This window comes from Hesperophylax consimilis, chromosome 1, assembly GCF_061612785.1.
Source record: "Hesperophylax consimilis isolate HC1 chromosome 1, BYU_Hcon_1.0, whole genome shotgun sequence".
Lineage (NCBI taxonomy): Eukaryota > Metazoa > Arthropoda > Insecta > Trichoptera > Limnephilidae > Hesperophylax > Hesperophylax consimilis.
This window is the reverse complement of record NC_142836.1, coordinates 9429808-9455322: the sequence shown is the minus strand read 5'-3', so window position 1 is coordinate 9455322 and position 25515 is coordinate 9429808. Positions and strand designations below refer to the sequence as shown.

Genomic DNA, 25515 nt, shown 5'->3' with positions numbered 1-25515 from the left:
ATATCCTTTAGCAGTGTTGGTTATGGGCCAGCATCACGTCAGCTACTGCGCGAAAATAAGAAAAAGAAAATGATTGTTTAATATGCATTAACTTCACACTTAGTAAATTTTGTCTAGTTTCGGCCAACATGTTCACCACCACTGGCTTAGATCAAATATTTAAGTTAATAGCATTATTAGTGAATGGAACTACCATGGCTTGCCTCGAGAACAGCGAAAATTAGCTAAAATTAATTATCTCTTTTAGTTTGATTGATCCCGCTCTAAAAAATGAAAATGTCTCATCTAATAAACAATGCCGAAGGCCAGAGAGATGTTTTTAGAAGATGCAGTTATTTTAGAAAAGTATCTCATTCGTATCATTGTGTTCCTGTGGGAGAACAAGCCAATGTCAGTTGATTTATTTACGTAAACTTGTTTTTCCCGCTTTGAACTGGATTTAAAAATAACTGCCGCATACTAGTTCGACGTGGTTCAACTTTTTTGTTACGTGTCGGAGTAACTCCTAACTCCGTAGTTAGCAGCTAGCAATAATGCTATAGTTACCTACTATGGACCTTGTAGTACTTGTAGCTGTAATCGAATATGAGATCCAAATGCAACCTTAACCGATTACGAAATCAGGGTTTTGTCAGGTGTAAATGTTACATAACAGTTTTTATTTTCATTTAATGCACAAATTTAAAATATCTTTCCTTTGTTTTTCCATAACTCAACTCCTGCTCATATGTATCCCTCACTTGTGCGCATCCAGTGTATTAATCACAATTTATTAAGTACACTAAACAACATATTTCACACTTGATGACGACGGACTTCAAAGGAATGCAGATTATCCCACGAAATAAAGTCTAGTATTACATCAGACGCTTAGTGAGTATTAATATCTAATACGTTATCGAAACGATCTGAACTACGTATGTAATTATTTTAATATAAAAATCTGTTTTTTGATGATGTCCAATCAATTCACGAATAATCTAGTATCATAGCCGTTCTGTCTGGGACTAAAATATGAGAATTACGGTTAGGTTTGTATTTTTCTGTGAATGAATTGTGTCTGCCATCTTGGTGAAGTAGATATTACACATTCATTTTGTTGATAAAAGAAGCTTTTAATCAAATGATTTAAATGAATCGCTCGGATAATAGACATAGATGTCGACCATATAATAAACGCTCGGATAATAGACATAGATGTCGACTATACAATAATCGCTCAGATAATAGACATAGATGTCGACTATACAATAATCGCTCAGATAATAGACATAGATGTCGACTATACAATAATCGCTCGGATAATAGACATAGATGTCGACTATACAATAATCGCTCGGATAATAGACATAGATGTCGACTATACAATAATCGCTCAGATAATAGACATAGATGTCGACTATACAATAATCGCTCGGATAATAGACATAGATGTCGACTATATAATAATCGAAATTGATGGCTTCCGTGCCGCACATTATTTTGTATGTAATAAATAATAATATAGGTGCTAATACGTCTGTGTTTTGTGATGTTGCTAGTCAAGTTTTAAGTTTGCTAAATGATCAGGACCTCGAATAACTGGATTTACAACTGTGGTAAGGAACAATGATAAATAAATAAGAATGAATTTATATTTCGAATGTGTACTCAGGGCGTAACACGGTAACTAAATTCAATAAGTGTTTTAATAAAATTAAGTAATTTTACTTCAATTTGAAGTATTCTTGGAAATAAATATGTAATGTACGTGTGTACAAAACAGAACTTGAGTCATACAGTTATTTACACAAGAGGGAAAAAATCATCGCTGAACGCTTTGTTTTACGAGCATTTAATATAGTTAGGTAGAAATACTTGCCGTTTATGTTTATAATAATACATCGTGCGGGTTGAAGCACATTCAGTATTACCCATATCACAAAAGTAGATATTTTTTATGAAATGTTATTGCGTTTTTAATGAATTCCATAACGATTGATTGCTATTTTATTTGCATTTTTTAGAACAGCAGAAAAGTCAACATAACAACTCACAACATAATATTATAATAGGTACTTACCTAGTTTTAAATCCATCTAAATTTAACTATTTCTGAGTTGTGGCGGTAATCCAACCGTTTTTTTCCGAATAAAATTCCTAGATCACTTTAAGTATACCACGGAGTTATCAGGAGTACACCTACCTAGTTGTCACGTGGGTAATACCCCCCCGTAATTAATTACATCTAAGTGCATAGGTATTTGCTAGTAATTTCTCCGTATCAAGTGCTAGGGACTGGTTTGACCGGCAGAGTGGCTAGGTGAGTCACAGCAGAGCAGGTTGGTTGTTGGTTAGTCCCTTGGTCAGCTGACGGTTGCCATGTCCATCCAGGTGATGTGGTCGTTAGTCGCACTTGCCTACAAACTGCTGGTAGTAATTGTATACAGCGTTGCATTATAATACTCATGTACAAAAATCTAAATAAACCACAGGCTTCTAAGGAAATCATCACACAGTTTCTATAAAATTCTTATTTGTAAATTAAAAAAGCTTGGAATAAGTTGCAATATGTTAGCCTAGTTTAAAAGCTATCATACTGATAAAAAATCCGCCCTGTCAGAAAAAAATTTATAACAAGTGGAGTCACACAAGATTCACACCTTGTTTGTCTTGTTTATAAATGATATTACAAAAATATTTTATGATGTAAATATCTTAATTTTTACTGATGATCTCTTTTATGAATTATTTAAAATACTCTTTATTGTAATATTCTTCAAGATAATATCAAAAAATCTTGAATTTTGTGTAATGAAAACAGACTTAAATGAAATATCTCAAATTCTCAATTAGTTAGATTTTCTCGAATAAAAAAATCCAGTGATCTTTAACTAAAACATTGTTATCCACTGATACGGTTACGTTTGTATTTCTAGGCACTCTTCATTCTAAGAACGAACAAAATGTACATTATACATAAATACAACACATTTTTTACGGAATTGTAAAAACCATAAATTTGATTTTAAATTTAAATCCTCAGTTTTTTAAAGTTTAAGTAATTTTTCACAGATACGTAGCTGATAATATTAATAAAGATGAAAATATCTCACTTTTTCATGAAGGTTTTGAAATCGTACTACGAAAGCTCAATTTTATGGTAAAACTAAATCCTAATTCGAAGGACGTTCGGTTCGAATGCACCCGACTAAGTTCTTGCACGGTCATGTTGCAACCTGCGCCATCTAGCCCGAGGTCCTTTTCCCAGAAATTCCACCATTATCACATACTACTATGAAGATGATGATCAACAACTACGTCAGAAAATGAATATTCGTGAATTGATACCATCACGATCACGCGATCCCCCGCGTCATTCCGGGGTCGATTTTTTTGCTTTCCCTTTTGCTTGTAAACAACTTTTTGCTGATTGCGAACTTTTTTTGTTAATGTTTTTTCAACTCTACTTTTACCAGCGCAAAAAGAAAACTGTGTCATATATTTGAACAGTGTTGTAGCATGATTGCAGTTTAATGCGTATTATGTGGGTTTTACAGTTTTGAAGTGAAACTTCTTTAGGCGCGTAATGGATTTTCGGGGACGGAGTAAAACCGAGTCAGGATCGACACGAAAATGCGGGTACCCCCACCACCGCTCACCGTTCACTGTCCCTCTCTCACCATATGCGCTTGTTGAGGTGGGGGAGCCGCTCACGAACGTTCTCTCTCTTCTCTTCTTTCCTCTCTCTCAGACACCAGCGAACTGCGCCACGCCAAGCATCAGCTGCTTGGTTAGTATACTGCGTCGTGAGTGTAATACGAGTGAAATACGTAATTGATTGTGGTTCATACGGTTTGGTACAGAATTTCAGTGTTAAAAATGAGTAGTGACGAGATAGAGGTGATGAACACATCATTGTCATTGTAATTTCTTTGTAATTTTTAATTGTAATATTGTTATTTATGTAATATTGTATACTTGTGAATAAATTGAAAATTTTTGGAACTATACATTAATCGAACGTCATTCATCTATAAGAAAATATTAGAAAAAGCAAATCCATGCTTCGTCGTTGAATTATTTAACCTCTAATTTTCAAACTAACCTAAGAGAGAAAATAGAGATGATGAAATGAAAATAGAGAGAGAGGAATACTAGAAGTTTCACTTCTGTCTTGCGTAGGCTTGACACACCCACTTTTTTAAATTGTAAATTCCCTACACTACACTGTTGCCCATCCGTAACGTTTTTTTTGGTTACGTTTGGTTTCACGCGTTCAAATTCAACATTTCAAAAACTATAAACGATTTGATGATTCATAAAGTTCCTCTGAACGCGTGTTACATAATTTATTAGTCATCTCCATAAATCATGCAAGTGAGGAAGCTATGATATTTGTTAATTCGGACAGACGACACACAGCAAAAGCTTTGACATAAAATTACACGACTTTTGCGAATCGAATGACAAACTAAATATAGGCTCGGTAATCGGTTGATTTAAAGCTCAGCTTTGTCGGAATGTGGAGTTTAGCACGGCTCGGAACATAATAGTATTTTTTTTAATTTTATTAAATATACAAACTCATTAAAATAATTTCCAAATGTAGATATTTCTAGGCTGATTGCGAAAAAATGATATTTTTTAACGAAACTGTCATCGGGAGATCGCGAGCTTTCATAATGTCAAATGTTTTAGGCGGGCTAATTTACGAGTTGATTTTTTTGATAAAGTTCCCCATTTCAACCATCATAGTGCTCATACGCGAGGATACTAATTTTCATTAGTATTTGTTTTGCTGTAGCCAATGCAATATTAACGAAATTATGATTATGAACACGCAGTTGAAAACACTGTCCTGTATGTATTTAATCTTTTTGTCGTAACAATGAAATATTATTGACTGGCTCATAAAACGTTAACATAACGTTTCCTGTTTGCAATCTGAAACACTAAAACAATGGATTTAACAAACGCATTGTTTGACGGTCATGTGATTTGTGATCTTATTAAGATTAGAGTGCGCTAAGATCTATGCTAATCCAACTATGGGGGTGCTAATAGCATGCATTGAATAAATGGTGGGCATGAATATCCATTCAATATGGTGGGCAAGCGTAATTCTACGAATACACGTACGAAAAAAGCGGGTATTACGGAAAAGGTACGATGCAATCGCAAACTCCGCTTGTGGTTGCTTCGTTCTTTTCTCATAATTAATCGGCTTGCGCTTTTATTCATACGTGTACACGCAGCATAACTTCCTCCTACATATAAGAATATTTCGAAATCAATGCAGTTTCAGATTGGATTTTCGATTAATTTTTAAATTTGTATGTGTCTTAGACTCCTCGAAAATCGTGCAATTTTCCTTTCTCTATAATTTCCTTCAACGAAGTCACCTTTATATATGATGGTAATTTTTCAGTAACTCTCGAAAATTAGCTGTCTTTTTACTCAAATAACGATACAACCCCTAAAATATCACGAATCAAAAATACAGAGGTTAAATAATGTAGTATTCGTATCAAAATCCACGACGGATTGATTTAAAAATGCTTGTTATTTCTGTAAAATTAATTATTTTTTAAATCCCCATTTTTAGTTTTTAAGCACATATTCAGTATATTATGTAAGAAAGATAAAACTGTCTTGAAAAAAATATGCATCAACATTATGTTGATTACCTGTTCCGAATCTGGTTACTCACTTATCTATTCCATAAGAGATTTAATCATCAGAAGACGTGGTAGTGCTATTTATAACTCTCCAGCAACAGTGGCAACATTCTCCTGTCTCATTGTGCAATGCCCAGTACTGGATTCCAGGTTTCTCCTTGTACAAAATGACCCACCCCTTTTTTATGATACGCCTCTGGTTTATAATGTTGTTTTTCCCAGTGTGCTCGTGCTCATACATGGGCGAGCCCTTTTACTAAGAGCAGTGGCGTGTCCAACAGGCAATGACCCCCATTCTCAAGGGCATCCGCGTAATAAATTATTGCGTCTTGCCGAGGAATGTTCAGATTATACACTGCAATGTTACAGTAACAAAAAAGCAGCAGGTACCTAACGATAAAAAAGACTGAGATTTTTATTTGGAATTTATTTGCTGTCTTGCGAGATGTTTTATGGGAGATAATACACGCTTCGAGCAAGAAATATTAAGGTTCCTTGATTGTATAATTTGATTTAAATTCCAACACATCCATTACACGTCATAATGTAAACAACTCTTGGCGCCAGTTGCCAGGACCCGATGATCTACAAGAGAGCTCAGTTGAGATAAACACTCATCGATCACATTTTTATCAACGGTCAGACTCTTATTACTAATTAAATAACCCTCTTTTCATGTATGCCGTTTTTCTTGGGTCAGGGACATTTAAAAAAAGCACACTTAATAATATATTACCTGGGTAGTTGGGTATGTATACTTGATTCGTGATCTTCGATTAGAGATCTTCAATCTTCGGTTCTCTGATTATTCGAACGTCATATCCTACAATCCTACTCATTGATTAGAGATCTTCAATCATTCATTTTTATTGTGATTGATTGATTATTATTTAACGAAGCTCAAGACGGTAGCTTTAATCACCGATAAGCTAATGGACAATCATTTAAATTGTACATATTTGATATAAGAACTTATTCTTTTGTGCAAACACTATTAAATCAACATTTTTAAAGATAACTAGTAACTACCTACTTATTAGGTACCTACTAATCTAGCTACCTGATTTTTTATTACCAATGAAAATATTTTATAAGCAATTTAAAAATACAATAATTATTTTAAGTGACTCTAATGATAGGTTCTTATTATGGGAAATCAAGGGAATAATTGTAAATGAAAGCTTTTGATTTGGAAGTGTATTGTCTTTGATTACTCTTTGATTTACCAATGGTAGATTTCTGAAGACAGAAGTAATTCTTTGCAAATGATGCAGAGTTTTCTATTTTGATCATAAAATATTTGTTGCCTTCTAAAATCCTAGATTAGGATTGGAGTGTGACTGAGAATAGGGCAATGATATGAAATTGAAATCCAAAATTAGTAAAAAAACAATATTTTTAAAGCCATCGCCCACTAATTTTAGGTAGGTACCAATAACACTATTACGTTTAAAAATCGTGATATTTTTATTACATTATTCGAATACTTAGAAATGCAAGTATTTTTTATAGTGGCGACTTGCGACACAGTTTGTTGTCGGTGCCATTTGCAATACTGGCTAGAATAATATAGAAATTTAGGTTATGTTCCATGAATTCTGCATTACTCAGTACTCGCCCCATCTGCGTGAGTTAAGACCTTCGGAGATTGGCGAGAAGTCCCATTAGCTAATGTATCTAATCATCCTATTCAAAAGTTAAGATCAAAATCTATTCTTCGGCGAAATGATTCACGATTCATCACAGTCACGAGGGGTTTGAACTGAGTTTTTATGGCCATCTGGAACCAGTGATAGTAGTGGTGAGCACAATCGAAGTATCTGTTTCTGATTTTTTTTTAATAATCCATGGACGTTTCGAATTAACAAGTGATGTATTAATTTATTAGAAGCGATATGATAATTATACTTTTACCATTTCTTAGTGATTAAAATAATAATCATAGCTTTATATTAAACCTCTATACGGGCTTAGTCCTAGTGAGATTGATTTTTATGTGAAAAAAACGTGTTTTATGTATAGTGAGATGCAAAAATAAATAAATATTTTTGATTGTAAAAGATTTATTTTATTATTATTAAAATTTTCAAAAATAAATATAATAGAAATTAAAAATTACTGAAATACCGGCTCCATGTTGGGATAATTGCCGTGTTAGGTTATTATCAGCGCCTTTAAAATGTATCATCATTTAGAGAAGAAATAGATCCATTGTCAATTAAAGTGAGAATAGAAGCAAATTTCAGAGTTTTGGAGGCTGGGCGGAAAAAGTCGACGAGTCACGAGGCTGGCCGAAAGAAATGTATTACCGGGCAAGAGCGTCGTCCCGTCTAGCCACTTGCCACGCTTGCCCCTCCTAAGCGCGCCAAAAGATGTTTCATATCAAAAATAAAATGTCATCCAAATCGTTCCAAGTTTGGTCTCCATTGTGTAAAACTGAAACGTCTCCAAATAGAGAACAGGTAAACAACAATATCTGTTGGAAAATAATAATTTACATTACGTGGAAGTTTTAGAAAGCAACTATGTTGCAGATACGTGCATTATCTTTAATGTTTCTTTACAATAGGTAAGCAGGAGCGTGATATTTGGTTTCCCGAAGTAATTACACTGAAAATACTGGCGAGTCTGAAAGTTAAAGTCACCGTTTGTACGTGTTTAGTGCCAACACTGTTTACTGTGCATTGTTTGCCGAAGAATTCACCGTCTGTGGTTTGCTTGCTTTTAATACTTCCTCATACGGACGGACCATGGTACATTGCAAAACCAACATCAATCATTTTACCTAACGGTTAGAACAGGCAGCAATACACGTCTTTAAAAAACTCAAAAAATAAGTTTTGTATTTAAATGCAATGGAAAACCTTACACATTGTCGGTCTTACTAAAAAATGTGAATTGATAAACGACCGTGTATGTGAGAACATTACTAATATAGAAACTGACATAAAAGAGAATATGGAAAGAAATATACAATGTTTACACCACCAAAGGGGTTGTTTATCAGTTGTATAAACTTGAAATTTCTCATAGAATTTTAGAACATTTCCAAGGTATTGTGCTATATATTTCTTCTTTTTGAAGATGCCGTAAAAAAAATACCATTTTAAGAAACTCCTAAAAATCATCTCTTAGGTTTTTGTATATGAAGTAGAGTTTGATATTTATAAATTGGAATAATTTTATTTCAAACACGAAAAAAAACATATTTTTACTCCAAACGTCGAGAAATTGAGAGAATGCGAGATTGCAAAAACATTCCTTTAATTTAGGGGATCTGCAAAAACACTATCACCTCACTTTTAATCTCGTTTATACTATAAAAAAATATTTGAAAAAACTATGTATTATAATAATTCACAGAGAATAACAAAAACAAAATATGAGATTTTTAATTCATTATTAGCGGAACATAAACATTGATTTCTATAATTTATATTTACCTACACCCTACATGAAACATTTATGATAATGAAAACATCACTTTCATAGAATTCTTTTTAAATTCACGCGGTAACAGTCAATTAAAAAATAACTGCGGAAAATCTAACGCTGCCAGTTCTTTTGGAGCCCATTTAAAGATATTTTTGATTAGTACCAACATGAATCTAAACTTTCACAGTGTTTATACAATATACGTTTATACGCTTGAGCGTTTGGCGTGTTTCCCGAGTATGCACCGGTGCCGAAGAGATCAATGTCACTAGTTTCTCGGTGCATCTTCCATTTTAATACCGGTAGAACGAGGACAACATACCAACCTGACGCCTGTACTCTAACGATTTCAATCCGTTTGTATCTGTAATAGGGGAATCTATTAAACGGACCGCCCGTTCCTATACAGAGTCGAGGTTTTTTTCAAGTATTTTGGGGCTCCAGACCAGAGGTGGCTGCCAAAAAAGTTCAATTTAGCCATAGCCCAATAATCCAGCGCTCTGTTTTATTTACACTCGCCCGTAATAGTATATCTAAATCCCATTTTATACTGGAAATTTTAGCCTCCATTGGGCAAATATTTCGATCACTACACACGTACACGGCATTTATGCCATAGCTTCTATAAAGCTTGGGGAAATAGAGATAAATGTGTTGGGTGCATATTTACTATACTATTTAAAAAAATATACGGCAGAGGCCATTTCTAAGTGAAAAATGTGATAAAAAACGTGATTATGTTTTTCGATAAACGTTTAAATCTCAAGAGAAGGAACAACTACCAGTTGAAAATAAAGCCTTTGAAAGTACTGTAGTACTAATGTACGAGATATCCACATCCCGAGACCAACATATTTTATTATTATACATCTGATATGTATCTACAACGATACATTACAAGATTAAATATTTATCTTTAAAAAAATCGACGTATAGTTAAATAACGCGCAGAATCGTTATTGTTATTAATCTACGCCTGTTTGAGGTGTCAATCATCTGAACAAGGAGTTAAATGGGAACACGCGGAGTGGAGGATATGTCAAAACAATCTGCAGATCGGGCCTTTGGCGAATTGGACTCTAATTGGATAATGCCGGCGAGCCCATATTTTCGTCACGTGTCACGTGGTACGTAGATACGTAATTCCGCGGGGATTTCCATCACCTAACAATTACAGGGTTCTAACTGCAGTTAGAACAAAATCAACAAAAAAGTGTATTACATTAATGGTATCATTTGATGTATACGTGCAAACGTGTAAGTACACTGTACATCTCCATGCACATGTAACTAAATAATATAAACATTCCATTAAGTTAGTAAAATATAGATTATTGTAGAAATTTATTATGTATTTGTACGGCGCTATACAAATCATCCAAATAATATTATTTATTATGATTGAATTATGCTGCCTTAAATATTTTAATTATACCCACACACTGGGATTGTTTACGTAGGATTTAAAAAAAAATACGATTTATTTGTTAACTATATTTATTCCTTCTTTTTATTAATTTCTTTCTTTCCGTAGTATGTTTGTTTTGTTGCTTTCTCTTGTAGCTTGAAGAGAAGGTTTGTTTATTATTTTTGCTTTTTTTAAAATATATATACATGTACCTATGTATGTAACAATAATGTTAATAATAATACTAAAATAAAATAATAATAATATAAAATAATTCACCAAATTTTGGTAATTAAACATAACTTGATTGACTGCCGTAATATAGTACCATATTATGAATACGAACCAAATTCATTTTTAGAAAACGAATTTTATAAAATATATTATGATAAAACTATACTAACAGACCGAACGATTAGTCATAATAGATCCGATATAGTTTTACATGACAAAATTAAAAAAAAAACTTATATCATTGATGTCGCTATTCCAAATTCCTGAAATATTCAGAAATCTGTTAATGAAAAAATAAGAAAATACACACATTTAAAAAATGAGATAAAAATAATTTGACATTCTCAGACTATAAAAATATTACCATTTGTTATTTCGGCTACTGGCATTATACCTAGCTCTCTCATTAACAATTTAGGCGTATTAGATCTATCAAAAAATGTATATATAAAAATGCAAAAATCAATCATTTTAAATACATGTAGGATAACGAAAGATTTTTTAAATATTTATGTTGAGGGATCAGTAATGTTTATAGGCCCTGTTAGGAGTTCTACCGAGCCGAACCCTCTGATATGAAAATATCTGGAGTCGGTGAATTATTTTCCCATATGATCTCTGGTGAGTTGACGTCATTCATATGTCTGTGGTTGACGTGTTGTTCTTGTATTGTTTTGTCTTTATTTTGCCCGTGTTGTTCTTGTATTGTTTTGTCTTTATTTTGCTTATATGTTGCACTTGCATAATGTTGATTGACTAGATGATCATTTGTGGAAAAGTGTGTGGAAGGGTTTAGTTTTTCCTATGGGGAAGATTTATTATTATTTATAGTCGGAAATGACAATTAAAAAATACATGAAACCCTTCTAACCATTATCATTTCGGTTTTATTTAACCTTTTTCATAATCATGCTACCGCCTTCTCGTGTTTCCAATGGGTCTCGTGACCCGGTCTCGCGACCCGGGTGCCAATGTGACGAGGCGAGTACAATTGATTATTGAAATTGTGTATGAATTTTATAGACCGGGCATTACGTCTCACTTTCTCTTCACAGACAAATAGCGGTGGTAGTTACCTGAAACCTAAAATAGGCTATCATTGAGGTTCTAGTAACCGGAAACCTACACGGAAGTTGAAACCTGAAAAAGCCTTACAGGTATTGCATTTAAATCATTATTTATAATTAAAATTTGTATGTTGATTATAAATAAGGATTTATATTAAAATGTTTGTTTACGTTAACAGGTTAGAAAGAGTTCAGGAGCGATTTCTAAAATTCCTCAATTTTAAATAATTCAACATATATAACTCTTACAACGAAATCGAGAAACGTTTTCGAATCACGAAACTACTCAACAGGAGGCTTGTCGCTGATTATTATTCTAAAATTATTAACTCGACAGTTGACTGTCCGGAGTTGGTAAACAAAATAAATGTCCACGCACCGCTTCCACATAGCAGACAGAAAACCCATTTCTATATTGCAAAATTGACAAATGAAACACAAACTCCAATCAAAATGAATTTATGAACAGAACATGCAATTTGAACAACAAAAAAACTTAATAAATACATACATGCTGATATATTCATTGCTAGTTACTATCGTTACAGAAGTCCATTGTAGCACATTTTACGTGTGAATAACACTAAATCTTGATGATTAAATTAATCGTACCTTATTTTATCTTTAAATTACTAATTTATTCTTTTTTTAATTTGAGTTGTGCGGCAACATTCTCTCATCTATTTCATCCCCCATCCCGCTCCAACGCCAAAATCTGTTTCCCACTCTATCCAACCTGTATACTTATAAACATATAAATTGTTGTATAATGCATTATATAGGTTTATTACATTTGTTCTACTTCCATTTTTATACTTGTTACTTAGTTCGTCTTTTATATTTGTACTTAGTTCTGCTTTTTATACTTTAGTAATACATTCACTAAATACTTAGTTGTATTTTACCAATCCAACCATCTGTGAACATTTATAATTGGTCTGTTTCTTTTCCATCCTTCGCCTTATATTAAATTAAAATTAAGACGGTTTATGTTCCATAAAATAAATAAATAAACATAACGCCATTCTTAATTTTACATAACATTACACAAATCTTTGGACATAAACGTGTAGGGAAATGTTATTAGTATTATTATCATTGAAATAATTCAACTATAAAATAAATAAAAAGTCGAGATGTTTGTAGTCTTTGTCGTTGCGTGTAGTTATTGTGTTTTTCTGTTGATTTTGCAATGAGTTTATAAAATATCAAAGGCTGATGAATATTGATGCATTATCTATTTGGAATTTTCCATAACAGTTGCTACGTTCTTTTTCACAACGGTCAATTTCTAATTATTTGGGAATTACTCGAATATGAAGGTAAATTGACAATGGTGTGCTAAATGATTTATGTACTTGGGAAATAACATACATAATATTATACTGTGTGTAGTTTCATTGTGTTGTATTATTCGTGTCTGCACTATTATTTTCCAGGAATTTTAAATAAGTCACTAGTTGTCTAGGGCATTTGCCGCCGAATTTACCCAAATTCTAATTATTTGTTCATTATAACTCTCTTAAATTAATCTATTTATTTACTTGGGGAAAAACGTTAATAATAACATTCTGTTTGTGTAGGAGGGGAAAAATAAGTGTATTTACTGTCGATTTTGAATTCTAAATAATTTTGATCCCTTTTTACATTGTTAATTCGATAACATTTGATGTCTCGCTGAGGGTTAATAGGGTCCAAATGTTAATTCATCAAATTCTCGGAAATACCTTTTAGTGGTTAGAACCACGCACATAGCAACTTGCAAAGAGTTGAGGTGGATATCTAAGTACCTGCCTGGGCGCCAGAAAGGTACTGTATTATGTATAGATACATTTAATTACATACTTCATACAGCAAACAGCGACACGGCTGTTTATCTGACATGTGGCATTAATCTGAATCAGAGTCTTTCAGAGAAAATTGAACGCTGTTGCCGTTTGTGAGTAGTGATGAGGCATAACCAAAACATTTTTTGAATAAGTTTCGAATTAATCTGTTGTAATTTTTTAATGTCTCCCGATATGAATATTAGGCTTTTATATCTCCAAATTTGAAAACAACGATAACCATAATGGAACTAATATCAATCGAATGATATTATTAAATATTGCAAGAGCTAAAATGATTAAAATAATTTTAATTACAATAATATATATTAATTTTTTACATCTAAAATTTCAATACCTAATGGTCGATTGTGTAAGTATGTTTAAATGGATATACCTACTTTTATTACTTTGTTATGTCCAACAGTCATAACTTCCATGACATCTACGCGGCTCTTTGCCAATCACTTTTAGAATATGGTATTATCGGATGTGTTAAAATGAAAATATCCTAAAACTCAAATTAAAACATGAAAATTATTCTGAAAGTCCCTCTAAGAAATCTCCAACAATCTTAACATTTCGTTATCAATTAAAAAAAACTCTACTCTAAAAAATACTAATTATTTACATTCATAAATACAAAACATGAGAAATAACAAATTAGAAACACTAGATCTCTGGATCTAAAACATATCCAATAAGCAACTACTAATATAAAATTGAGTTACCTATACTATGGTACTAAACTCTACAGCAAAATCCCACTCTCATCAAAAAATCACAACAACATTATAACATTAAAATCTTTGATACAGAACAGGGAGATCAGAGATAGAAAATATTCTTACTGCAAAAATACAGACTGAAACGGAAACCACTCAAATGCAAGAGAAAAAAAACACATGTAATATATTTAAAAATAGGTACTTCATATTATTCACGCTACAAAATTTTAATAATATGTAAATGAAATCCTCAGCACGGGAGATCCCGGTGAGTATATCATTATCTCTATTTTAACTATGTTAACTACCAGGATCTGAATAGTCAGAACTTGAAGCAAGCGTTTCTAGTTACTTTTTATAGCACACTTTTCATAACACGTGTTATGATTTTTGTCTAGGTACCTACATACCAATTTAAATGTTGTGGTGTCGCCTGTAATTATTTCATTAAATATATTCAAACTTTTCAATTACAAAATACAATTATTCTCGTCATCACGTATTAGGTACTGTGAAGTCGAGTCGAGTCAATCTCGCAATCAATCTTACCGTAATTCATCAAATTACATTCTTAGCTTTACTCCGAATTGACTTTGAGACGAGAATTGCTGGTTATGGAGAAAGAGATGGAGAACTCTAATCCCAGTGATTAGGCAAGTCCGCTGGTCCGTGCCCCGTCTGATATAATCGACTGGGTAATTATTACCTTTGGTGTCGTTTGAAGTTAGTGATGTGATGCACATTCGAAACATTTCAAATCGAAATATTCGAAATTACGCTAACCGGGTTCCTGCAGTTTCGATAAATTATTTTGTTTCATTGTTCACTACATAATCATCATGAAAGATTGATGACATTATACTATGCATATATATCCCAACGGTTTCGGCAGATATGTGAATGCCGGTCGGCATTTAAAATATGAATAAACCTTTGCAAAGTAACATCTTCAAAGGTTGGTATATGTATTTCGAATCCGGGTGATTCATTCGATATTCGAATGATTTTTACCCGATTATTTGTGAAAAATATATTTTTTAACTTCACATAGTAGGAACGCCTTGAGGAAATTTTTGGGGATGCTGCATGGAAGGTCTTGTTAAGAAAAGTAAGGAGAGGAAATTCTGGGAAAGAAAAATGTGTAAGAGATGGGTAAGAATCTGGGGGTCAGTGTGCCCAGGAGTGAAGAATGTATGAATTCATCCCCCTGCTGCGGTGCAAGCCAATGGGTCGAGATAGTTCGGCTGGAGAAGTCAAAGGGTCTCCATGCAGCTCAAACCTCACCCCATGATCGCGGGCACCTCTGCTAAGTCACTAAACGTACCACAGGTGTTGGTTATCCAACAAATGGTATCCGGGGGGGGGGGGGCACACCCGTGACAAATGTTTTTTAAAGGTAATTTAATCAAGGGTTTGAAAAGATGTCTTTTGAGCAATTGTGTCCAAGTAGGTATTAAAAGTGTTCATTTCTTCCCTCACAGAATGGGCTCCTGTCTTCCCTGCCATACCTGGGCAAGTATCTCTTTGCGTTGATCACCTCCCTGCTGGCCGACCACCTGCAGAGGACTGGTAGGCTCTCCACTACCGCCACCAGGAAGATCTTCACCACCTTTGGTAAATAAATATTCATCAATTACTGTCTAGACAAAGTTGCTGTGTATCTACCTGTACCGATTGATAAAACTCTAACCTCATCTCCAGCATTTGCTACATATCCAAAACAGTGCGCAAGATTATGATGGCACAGGAACAGAAATGCTCTGACTGGGGTGGTATGCAATGCTCTGACCGACATTAGCAGAAACCAAAACATGCATTTGTGACATGTCGGATCACGTTCGGTTTTACTTGGACGTGTGCGTATACCTCAAAAATTAATTTAAATTAAGCTTTCAGATTAAATTTGCTTTAACGCTGCTTCTATTATTTCCACATTTCAATCATTTATTCAAAATAACTCAACAAGATGTCAGAATACTTCAGTGTAATAGCCGAAGTGCTATTTCTAACAAAACTAACCTATTTAACCATTTAAATTCAAACCTTGTTTCTGTGGTTGTTATGTCGGAGACATGGTTTACTCCATCCACCCACTTTAATGTGGGAGGGTACTCCTGTCTCCGCGATGATCGCCCGGATTGTATGGGCGGCGGTGTTACCCTTTTTATTAAAAAATCCATACCATTTTTGCTAATAAACAACATCAAACCCCTCAATGCTGACTTCCAAATGGTTGCAGCTAAAATAAAGGACACATCCTTTATTTCAGTCCATTTTCCCCCCACAGCCCACTTTAATAAACAAACTTGGTTTCAAATGGTTCGTCAACAAAGCCCTCCTTTCTTCATATTAGGAGATTTCAATGCCCATTCCCCAGTTTGAGGTTCTGCTTTCTCTGACCGAGATGTCGAAATGTGATGGATTTTCTAGATGAATCCAACCTTCTCCTTTTGAGTGACGGTTCTCCTACTAGAATCTCACACCCTAACACAAACCCCAGTGCAGTGGATCTCTCCATATGCTCTTCTAGTCTGGCCCCTCTCTCCTCGTGGGTGATGTCCCCTGACCCTTGTTCTAGTGATTATTCCCGATTACCATCACTTATCAAACTTCTTTCAAAACACACCAAACGGGACGAATTTAATTCCCATACAGACAAGTTTCTACTAAATTTACCGGGCCACCAATATATTATCTGTCAAAGGTGACTGCAATGACTTCAAATCAATGCTTCATCAATCTCATTTTCAATCAAATATAATGTTCTTAACCACTTCTTAAGCATCTTAAATAAAATCTTCCAGACTGGCATAATGCCTGATGACTGAATTTCCCAAATAATCATCCCAATCCTAAAATCGAACAAATCACCCAATTCTGGATCCAACTATAGGCTAATCGCTCCCTCATTCACCCTCAGTAAACTTTATGAAAAATTAAATAAAAACCGGTTAGAATATATTGAGGGAAATTCTCCATCTGTGGTATAGGGGCGTGCCCTGACATTGGCCGACGGCCTGGATAAGAGTGTTTTCGGATCTTCGGTAGCGCTGACTCGTCCCGGCTACTCTGTGGCATATCAAGGCAGCAAACTCATTCACCCTTCCCTCTGCGAACATCTGTGAGACACTGCATCGCCAAGGGAGGCCGAACAGTGCCCTGTATACGTGGTTATACTGTACTCAAAGTGTGTTCATGAAGCCTTGTGTGTACCTTGTCCATAGTTCGCTAGTGTAAAAGCTCATGCAGTATATTTGGAATAATTGCTTCTTTACCGGAGGACTGCACTTGAATCTCTTGGTGAGGATGTTGACCTCGCACACTCAATACTCTTCTTTGGCATCCTATGTCATATTATCATTTAGGTCATCAGTGATGACATGCCCCAAATATTTTATTTCGCTGCAGATTTTGAGATAGGCTCCGCCGAGGCATATGGGCGGAATGACAGCCAGACCAGTCAGTGCTTTAAATATCAGCAGTTATGATTTTTTAGCATTGTACATTAGCCCTTGACTATGAATGTATGCTTCGCATATGGCCAGAAGTTTCCTCATTGCTCTTACCGATGGGGCCTAGTATGACCATGTCGTCTGCATAACTAATATTGTTCATACATAACCCGGCAATGTGACATCCGATTCTTGTTTTGTTCAATGATATTATTTTTAAAACATTTAATGTCAGTGGTGATTCCAGGGAAACTTATACCCCTTTGTAACCATTATTGTTATTAATTAGATACCTTTTTCTCCAGCAATCGGCATTCCCTCCTTGCTGATGGTGGCGCAAGTATTCCTGGGCTACGACCAGGTCTGGTCCGTGGCCATTTTCACCATCGCTCTCACCATCAACGGAGCTGTCACCGCCGGGTACCTCGGGAACGGACTTGACATTGCACCGAACTATTCCGGTAAGAACTTTGTGCATTAATTATTTTTAACAATAACTTATTTTATTTCTATCACTAATCCAATAAACTCTGTGATAAAATAATCACCACGACTTTTCCAAGATACCACACAGCAGATCAGATGTTCTAGTGCAGAATAGCGGGACAAGTTTAAAAAAAAAAAATTATTACAATTATTTGGTATGCTTAGACCACCAAGCTAGGCACATGCCCATGTTGTGGTGGTTGATTATATGTACAGTACATTAAAATAATAAATCAAGTATGAAATATAGAAGAAATTAAAATAAGTATATAATTTAAAAGAAAATAAGGGGTATAGAGTAAGAGAATATATGTAGTATAAATATATAATATATGGTGCTATTGGATAAAATTTCTAAAATTGCTTATAAATATATGTAAATAGGTACTCTAATAACTTTTTTGTATACCTACCTATCTTCCCAAATGTTAAAATGAGTACTGTAAATGGACGATCAGTCGTATCACAAAATAAACTAAAAAACTGCACTTTTTTCAGGCACTATTTTTGGAATGGCAAATACTTTGTCTTCTCTCGGCGGATTCCTCTCTACGTACATGGTCGGAACACTCACATACAATAACGTAAGATATTTTCATTTAAAAAATGGCTTTAACAGGTCAAAAATTTTGGTTAAAAATATTTATTTCCTAAGTTTCTTTCGAAATGACAAATTTATTTGCATACCTTTAAACATCTTTTAACTTTGCACCAGAATCCAACATCCCACCACAAAATATAATGTGATGTTTTTTTTGTTCCTTCCTATAATATTCATCGACATGTTAAAATTACGCTTGGTAAAATTGTTGAATTCTGCCCCCGCATTAAAAAAATAACAATAATTTCGGAAACAACTATTTACATAAGTTAGGGGGAGATGTAAAGTATGCACAAAATAGGTTTTTAGGTTGTTATTCTAATAATTTATGCAAATGAATTTCATAGCAATATGAAATTTCATAGCAATGTGTGAATATGACATATTTATGGCTTAAGTTTGAAAACCTTGATTTAAGTAGACAAACATTCGCAATACATTGGAATTATTCTGGAAATGATTGCTGATTGATATGATTTTTTATTGAACGTTTATAAGGCACCACTCAAGATATATGAATGAGAACAAATTCTAAATTTATGAATGTCTATTTCAGCAAACCTACGGTCAGTGGCAAATCGTGTTCTGGATCCTGGCAGGAACTTACTTCTGTGGAGCCGTCTCCTTCCTCCTGTTCGGCTCCGGGAAGTTGCAGCCTTGGAACAGTGGTAACGCTGTGGAGGAGGTTAAGAGGGATAACACTCTGGAGGAACAAATGCCGCTCAACGAGAAGATTACCTCTGCTTGAAAACATTCCTATTAACAGATCTCTGCAGCTTCTTCTCCACAAATGTTAAACTAAGTTCACCGATGTGGAAGAAATTTACAAACATTAATCTTTATACCTCGATTTTCAGTTTTGATTTTGTCAAAATTACTGCAAGCTTTCTAAGAAAGTTGAACCGGAGTTATTGAAAAATGATACTAACAAAATTTAAACGAACAGTTTCATCGATGTTATAACTAAAGCGATGGTCATATATTATTGTCATGTACCTATAGGAAACACAAGACATTCCAAACCGTTAAAATTTAAGGTTTCAGTCTGCTCGTGCGCAGGATCGGAACTGCTCGTGCGTAGGATCGGATTGCATACGCTGCAAAATGTGATAAATCAATTATTAATGAACTTCTAACGTTTCTTCAAAACAAAAATGATGTCTTAGACGAACTAACCACTTTCCAAATATGCTCCAATCATTTCTCAGAAGACGAAGTAGAGACCGACCGAGGGTCCGACCCTACGGAGAAGTAGCAGTACTTTGGAGGAACGAGCTGCAAGCTTCACTAATACTGTGTGGAGATGACCGCATCGCTGGTATTCAGATAACCACCAACGGAGGGACGATAAGCATACTGACTGCCTACATGCCGGTATGTAATGTGGACCAGCTTACCGACTTCACCAACTACCTTTCCAAAACACATACGATCCTTCAAGATTACAAGCACTCTGAAACTATTGTTATGGGAGATTTCAACGCTCACCCATCAAATCAAAAACTCGAATCGCCAGCCAAATTGATGGGTCCACAAACACGGAGGAAATTGCTAAGACTTTTAGAAGAACCTTTGTAGATATTTCCGGAAATGAAGTACCGACTGTTCCTAATATTATGGAATATGATGGACAAAACGTTTACCTCTCTGAAAGTAATATAATAAAGGCCATAACAGGCACTAGGGCTGGTAAATCTCTGGGACATGATAGTCTAGTACATACCTAAACTACTAAACATACTGTTCAACGCAATCCTTAAACACAATCATCTACCGGGTGCAATGACGAAAACAATTATAACTCCAATCCTGAAATCGGGACAGCCTGACATGATCAACTCCAGCAATTACCGGCCAATATCCTTAGCAACTATCTATGGGACGTGTGGACCAGGAATAAAAATTATTATTATTATTTAACGGAACGGAGTTAAAAATGTGATGTTTTAGCTATATTGCTGTTGTTTTAGTTACACCATGGATGAAATAACTGATTATGCAGAAGTGAGGCAATCCATGACATTGAAAATTCTGTCAATAATTTATTGAATGTTGATTTCTGGCTATTAAAACAGCCAATGAATTTTCAATTACTGTTTTGCTAACAATTTAACCTCTGTTCATTTATATGTGGATGCGTTCCAAGGAGCTTGAAGTATTTAAAAATGTATGCCATTTAACAGTAATTTTCGTGATATATTATAAATAATTTCATTATTTCATAACTATTTATATTACCATCACATATATGTCAAGTACCATTGTGAGCGTAATCCTTACTCTATTAGTCATATCATTTGTATTTTTATTTCACACCAGGTATTTTAGTTTACAAGTTATATTCACTATGTGAAACACACAGGCTTTAATTTATAATGAATACAGTTATTACATAATTCTTTTTTACTGTGGATTTCCTTCCCACAAAGCAAATAATAGATTTACACCCCAGAAAGATAAATTTTATTTTTTTTGGAATGCCACAGGGATCAATCTTTAGTCCTGTGGATTTTTGTTTGAATTCAATTAGTATCATAAATGAGCACAGTGGTGAAATTAAATAGAACTGATTTTTTACAAAGATGGAGTTATTATTTGCTTGGGTGAATTGGTTGAAAATTCAGGGAAGGATTGACTAATATCTGTGATTGTTTATGAATTTTAATATATATATAATGTGATTTGGAGATGTATACTTTACTTTCTACATAAAAATCTTATTATTATCTGTATTGAACTTTCGAGAAACCAGACTTGATTACATTTTGTTAAACAATTAAGGCATGCTGGATTTAGAATTTAAAAAAATTTGTCTTAGTTTTTTAAGCGTAATAATCTCAATGTTTTAAATCAATATTAGACAGGGCCTGTTTGAGAAAGTGGACCAATCTAAATGGACTAAATACGAATAGTTCTCCCATTGCTTTTGACAGACATTGCTAAAGATATTTTTTAAAGATTTTTCTAGTTTTTATTTTAGGCCCTGAATAAATAATTTCCCTCATAGCCTATGTCATCTTTAGGGGTGATAAGTGGAGGGTTTTTTTTAAGGAAAGGTATGAGGGTTGGTTAGGAATCTAGGGATTAGTTAAGTGTGTCCAGGAGTGACGGACATATGAATATATCCCTCCCACTGTAGTGCAAGGCAATGACTTCCCAAACCAGCCTCTCCCGATCTGGCACAACATGCAGCTAGTGGGCAGGCGCATTTTGAACGCACTACACCCAATGAAACTGGGCACAAATCGCCAAATGCTGCGAACCACTTGTGGTGACCTGTGGCAGAGGCGTTGGTTATCCAATAAATGGTTCCCAAATTGTAAAGTTAAACTAGCTACCGTACTAAGCAAAGGAAGAAACAAAATAATATTTACTTGTCACCGCTTTTGAAAATGATAAATAATGGCCCTGTTAGCGCTTTAAGATGTCTTTTTGATTATTATTACGTATAAGCTATGTTATTTATACTGTATCTCTAATTTTTTTTAATTTTATTTAGTTATCTTTACGCATACATGAAATTAATTTTTAAACTTCAAAATTTATAAAATGGACAATTGAACCTATCAATACTCGGGCATGTCGAATATTGTGCAAAACAAATAAAAAGAAAAGTACAAAAATTTTTTGCTTGCAATCAGGGACGGGTGGTGCAGGCACAATTGGAGCAGTTCGCTCCGGGCACCAACTTGCCAAGGCGCCAAGGAGCCAAGGATCTGAAAATACCTAATACCCTTGAGGTTTTCACCGTTTTCTCAGTGCCGGCCCTGCATGTAACAATGTGGAATTTATTTCTCAATTCAATATTACAACATTTTTGGTGTTAAATTTAGTCTAAGAGATTTTATAATACAAATCATTTATGGTGTACAGTTCTGTATAGAACAGGATACAAATTTTGTAAGTAAATCCATTAGGTACATAAAATCAATGTCTGTGGAAGCAGATTTAAAAAATATTTTTTTGCACATATATATTCAAAAGATGCTACTTGCAATTATCTCTTATATTTTATCAAATTAGTCATAAGTTCATTATTATTTTTAAGTATGTAGTAGATTAAAGTACAGATATTTTTTTATAGCTTAAGATAAAAATAAAAGCTATTTCTCAGTATGTACAAGATTCAGTTTTAAAAAAAAAATGTATAAATATATATTATCAAATACCTCCTACTTAACTTCTTCATAACTGTTTATTTCTATAATCTGTGAATAGAAATACAGTTTTATGCAGTGGTGTAACAACTGCCTGGGCAGTTTGGGCAGTTAACAAACAGTGCCCGGGTTAGAGACTACAAATAAACTAAAATATTTAAAAAAAATTAAGACACAAATAATTTATATCTTTTACGCTCTCATTTTTTGTTTTTGTATAGCTAGCTAACTTTGAATTTATTCTTATTATTTACTGTTCAGAATTTTGTGACTCATCTTCAAAGCACTCCCAAATTATGTTTTTCAAATGTTTAACTTGTATGTGTTTATTTAAACTCAGTGTTTTAACAGTATTGTACTTTTTATTTAATGTTTAAGATTATTTTAATGTGTGAAGTTTGTGTTAATTGTTTCACAGCGAAGGTAAACAGAGATATTGAGAAAGAAAAATTAATTAAATTATTATTTCTACAATATCAAAAACTTAAGACCCTATTGCCATTAGAGTTTAAATGTAGAAGAATGAATTCTTCAATACCGATAATGAATGACAAACAATTTTAAAGCAAAATAATATTTTAACAATATTATTTTTTTTGCTTTTGTAAGTCATGCAAAATATCAATTTGATTGATAGTTAAGTCAAAGGGAATCAATAAAAATAATAGTAACACATTTAGTTTTAGAGAAAGAAAATATCAACTCACAAAAAACAAAGCTTTTTTACTTCAATACATTTTATCACATAGTGAAATAGTTTCGACTTTCCGCCACGGTCCTAGATTTTGAATGGCACAACCTAGTTGCGCCAACATTTCATCCAATTTCAGTAAAATGCGTGGGTGAGTATGTGTGAACGCCACCAAAAGTTGATAGAATGCATTGTCATCGACAACCAGTCTATCTGCGGAGTTTCATCTTGATCGGATGTCGGGAAGTGGGTTAATTTCCACTTTTAAGATTTGCATTCATTCACAAAAATAAAAGTGAAATTCAAATGGATGTATTTAAATGGGAACTTATTTCATTGCATCATATCAAAAAACGACTAAGATTCTGTTGATTGAAACCAACAAATTCACCAATATAATTTTGGAAAATATATACTACGTTTCCTTATAGGGAATCATTTTGAAAAGACCTGTATTTTTGTATTTTTGATATCAGCAGAAAATAGAAATATGTATTAGAACTGTAATTTAAATTTCGTGTTAGTATATTAATTAAGTTTCGATGTTGATCGTCAATGTGAACTATAATAATATTACTTAAGTTGTTTCTTAGTTATTTTATTATATAAATAAATGTAAAATGTATCAATGAATACTATTTGAAAATAAATTATTATTTTTAAAGTACACTCACTTTTTATATCAAGTTTATTATTTCTCATGTATGTACATTATAATACGTAACTAACCACTCGAAGGATTGTTAACTGAACAGCGATACTAACATATGGGTAGCATCGCTAATGCTCTTGAACCGATAGCTGCCCAAATTTGGGTAGATTTTATGAATACACACACCTACATATGATTTTTATGAATAAAAATTAATTTTTTAGTCACTAGCTTTATTAACACATTGTCGTTGGGACACGGCATTTGCCGTTTTTCGCGGACTGTCGGTCAACTGCGGAACGCGGCAAATGCCGTTTTTGTCGACTGTCGGTTTTTGGCGGGAAACGGCATTATACGGGTTTGTTATCAGCGTGAAATAAAACGCCTTGAAGGGTAATTTGCTACCTGGGTGCTAGGCGACAGTCTGTTCACGTTATTTGAGATGCCTTGTCCGGATTGGCTAGTGTGCCGCTTGTAAAGGCGTCGCTAGAAATCTAGAGCTTTTATGCGATCTCAATCTCCAGTTTAGTTTGAGTCATTTCACGTATTGGACTATTTTTCATACCGCTCGCACTGTTTTGTATTTTATTATTTGAATATATTAGCATTGTATAGGACTTTATCCCTACAAAAATGTCTTTACAAGCCAATGATAGTGACGATGAAGTGTACTTATAGTGTTCAGTTATAGCGTGTGATGGATTATCAACATATGAAGTGTACTGATTCCTTGAAAGAATAAATACTATGATTCATAAGTGGAATGGGTTCTTCAATTAGGCGAGGCAACCGCAAAAGACTCTTTTTTGACAAGAAGCAATTAAACTTATGAGTTATTGAGTGTTCGTCTTCGGCCTTAGGCGACACTGTTCAATATTTACGCGATCAGATTTCACACATCCAGCGATTGTAAAATTGCGGGCATGGCAAATATATATTATTATTTATTATATAACTATATGATATGAATAAACATAATATCTTTTACATGGAATTTTCAAATATTGAATATTGAATGCTATTTACTGAATTAATATCAGGTTTTTATATTCAGCTTTGAAATGTGGAGAAATTATGATGTAATCAAAGCAATTATAATTTATTTTTGATGATCAAAT

General features: G+C 33.8%; 1 protein-coding gene across 2 annotated transcripts in view; it reads left to right on the top strand.

The window, feature by feature from the left end:
• Positions 1 to 24357, top strand: part of LOC149426237 (sialin) — a 96767-nt gene extending 72410 nt beyond the window's left edge. For both annotated transcript variants that reach the window (XM_089645200.1, XM_089645121.1), the window contains 4 exons: positions 15840 to 15972; positions 18116 to 18271; positions 18795 to 18880; positions 19454 to 24357. In XM_089645200.1, coding sequence (XP_089501326.1) covers positions 15840 to 15972; positions 18116 to 18271; positions 18795 to 18880; positions 19454 to 19645 — 567 coding nt within the window. In that variant the 3' untranslated portion in view covers positions 19646 to 24357. The remainder of the gene's footprint in view (positions 1 to 15839; positions 15973 to 18115; positions 18272 to 18794; positions 18881 to 19453) is intronic.
• Positions 24358 to 25515: the final 1158 nt, after the last annotated feature.